The following is a 2,043-nucleotide window of genomic DNA, read 5'->3' as shown; positions in this document are numbered from 1 at the left end:
GGTGGTGTGATCCCGATGACCCTGATGGTGGTGGGATCATGATGACCTCAATGGTGGTGGCTCTGTGGTGGTGATGGTGGTGGGATCCCGATGACCATCATGGTGGTGGCTCTGTGGTGATGATGGTGGTGGGATCCCGATGACCATCGTGGTGGTGGGGTCACGACGCCCTCACCGGCGCTCACTCTGGCGTCGTCTCCTCGGTGATCCCACCACGTCTCCTCTCTCCCAGCTACGCCGTGGTGATGCCCAAGAAGAGACAAGCCCTGGTGGAGTTCAAGGACATCCTGAGCGCCTGCAGCGCCGTCAACTACGCCGCCGACAACCAGATCTACATCGCCGGGCACCCCGCCTTCGTCAACTACTCCACCAGCCCGGCGCTCACTCTGGCGTCGTCTCCTCGGTGATCCCACCACGTCTCCTCTCTCCCAGCTACGCCGTGGTGATGCCCAAGAAGAGACAAGCCCTGGTGGAGTTCAAGGACATCCTGAGCGCCTGCAGCGCCGTCAACTACGCCGCCGACAACCAGATCTACATCGCCGGGCACCCCGCCTTCGTCAACTACTCCACCAGCCAGAAGATCTCCCGCCCTGGGGACACGGATGACTCCAGGGGCGTCAACAACGTCCTGCTCTTCACCATCCTCAACCCCATCTACTCCATCACCACGGTGGGTGGTGGGTTGGGGGAGGGTTAATGGGGTTTTTTTTTGGGGGGTTCTTGATGTTTTCGTGGTTCTCTTGCCCTCAGGATGTGCTCTACACCATCTGCAACCCTTGTGGTCCCGTGCAGAGGATTGTGATCTTCAGGAAAAACGGTGTCCAGGCCATGGTGGAATATCCTTCTGGGAGTCCATGAGGTCTCCAAGCTGGCCCTGAGGTCCCCAGAGCTACTGTTGAGTTCCCTAAGACCATCTTCGGCGTCCCCAAACCACACTTGAGTCTCCCAGTGCATCTCTTGAGGTCCCCCAAATGATTTTCAAGGTCCCCAAATCACCTTTGATGTTCTCCAGCATGTTTCTGAGGTCCCCAGAGCCACCCTTAGGGTCACCAGGGCCATCATCAAGGTCCCCAAACCACCCCTGTTGGTCTTCAGCACATTTCTGAGGTCCTCAAAACCATCTTTGAGGTCCCCAAACCATCTTTGGTGGTCTCCAATGCATATCTGAGGTCTCTGAAGCTGCCCTTGAGGTCCCCAAGACTATCTTCAAGGTCCCCAAACCACTGCTGATATTCTTCAACACATTTCTGAGGTCCCCAAAGCTACTCTTGAAGTCTTCAAGTCCATCATCAAGGTCCCCAAACCACTTTTCATGTCCTCTGATGCATCTCTGAGGTCCATAAAACCATTCTTGAGATCACTCAGACCATCTTCAAGGTCTGCAAACCACTTTAGGTGTTATCCAACACATCTCTGATGTCCCTACAGCCACCCCTGAGGTCCCCAAACCACCTTTGATGTCCCCCAATACATCTCTCAGGTGCCCAGGACCATCTTCAAGGTCCCCATATTGCTGCTGATGTCCTCTAATGCATCTCTGAGGTCCCTAAAGCCACCTTTGAGGTCCTTAAGACCATCTTCAATGTCCCCAAATCACCACTGAAGTTCTCCAGCACATCTCTGAGGTCCCCAAGACCATCTCCAAGGTCTCCAAACCACCTTTGATGTTCTCCAATACATTTTTAAGGTCCCTAAAACTATACTTGAGACCACCAAGACCATCTTCAGTGTCCCCAAACCTCCTTTGCTGTCATCCCAACTCATCTCTGACATCCCTAAAGCCAACCTTGAGGTCCCCAAGCCCATCTTCAAGGTCCCCAAACTGCTTTTGATGTCCTCCAACTCATCTCAACGTCCCTAAAGCCAACCTTGAGGTCCCCAAACCACCTTTGATGTCCTCCAATGCATCTCTGAGGTCCCTAAAGCCAACTTTGAGGCCCCCAAAACCCTCTTCAAGCTCCCCAGAGCACCTCTGATGTTCTCCAACCCATCTCTGAGGTCCCTGAGACCACCTCCAGCCTCCCCAAACCACCTCTGCCAGCT

At 54.3% G+C, this 2,043-nt stretch overlaps 1 protein-coding gene across 1 annotated transcript in view; it reads left to right on the top strand.

Annotated features, from left to right (window-relative positions):
* Positions 1-858, top strand: part of LOC103776748 (heterogeneous nuclear ribonucleoprotein L-like) — a gene marked incomplete at its 5' end in the record, with an annotated part of 2,289 nt that extends 1,431 nt beyond the window's left edge. The window contains 2 exons of the mRNA XM_008944271.1: positions 433-670; positions 751-858. Coding sequence (XP_008942519.1) covers positions 433-670; positions 751-858 — 346 coding nt within the window. The remainder of the gene's footprint in view (positions 1-432; positions 671-750) is intronic.
* Between the last annotated feature and the right edge of the window lie 1,185 nt (positions 859-2,043).

The sequence above is a fragment of the Merops nubicus genome, unplaced genomic scaffold (genome assembly GCF_000691845.1).
Source record: "Merops nubicus isolate BGI_N331 unplaced genomic scaffold, ASM69184v1 scaffold9077, whole genome shotgun sequence".
NCBI classification, from domain to species: Eukaryota; Metazoa; Chordata; class Aves; order Coraciiformes; family Meropidae; genus Merops; species Merops nubicus.
Note: the sequence above shows the minus strand (reverse complement) of the source record. Positions and strands in the feature narration are given on the sequence as shown.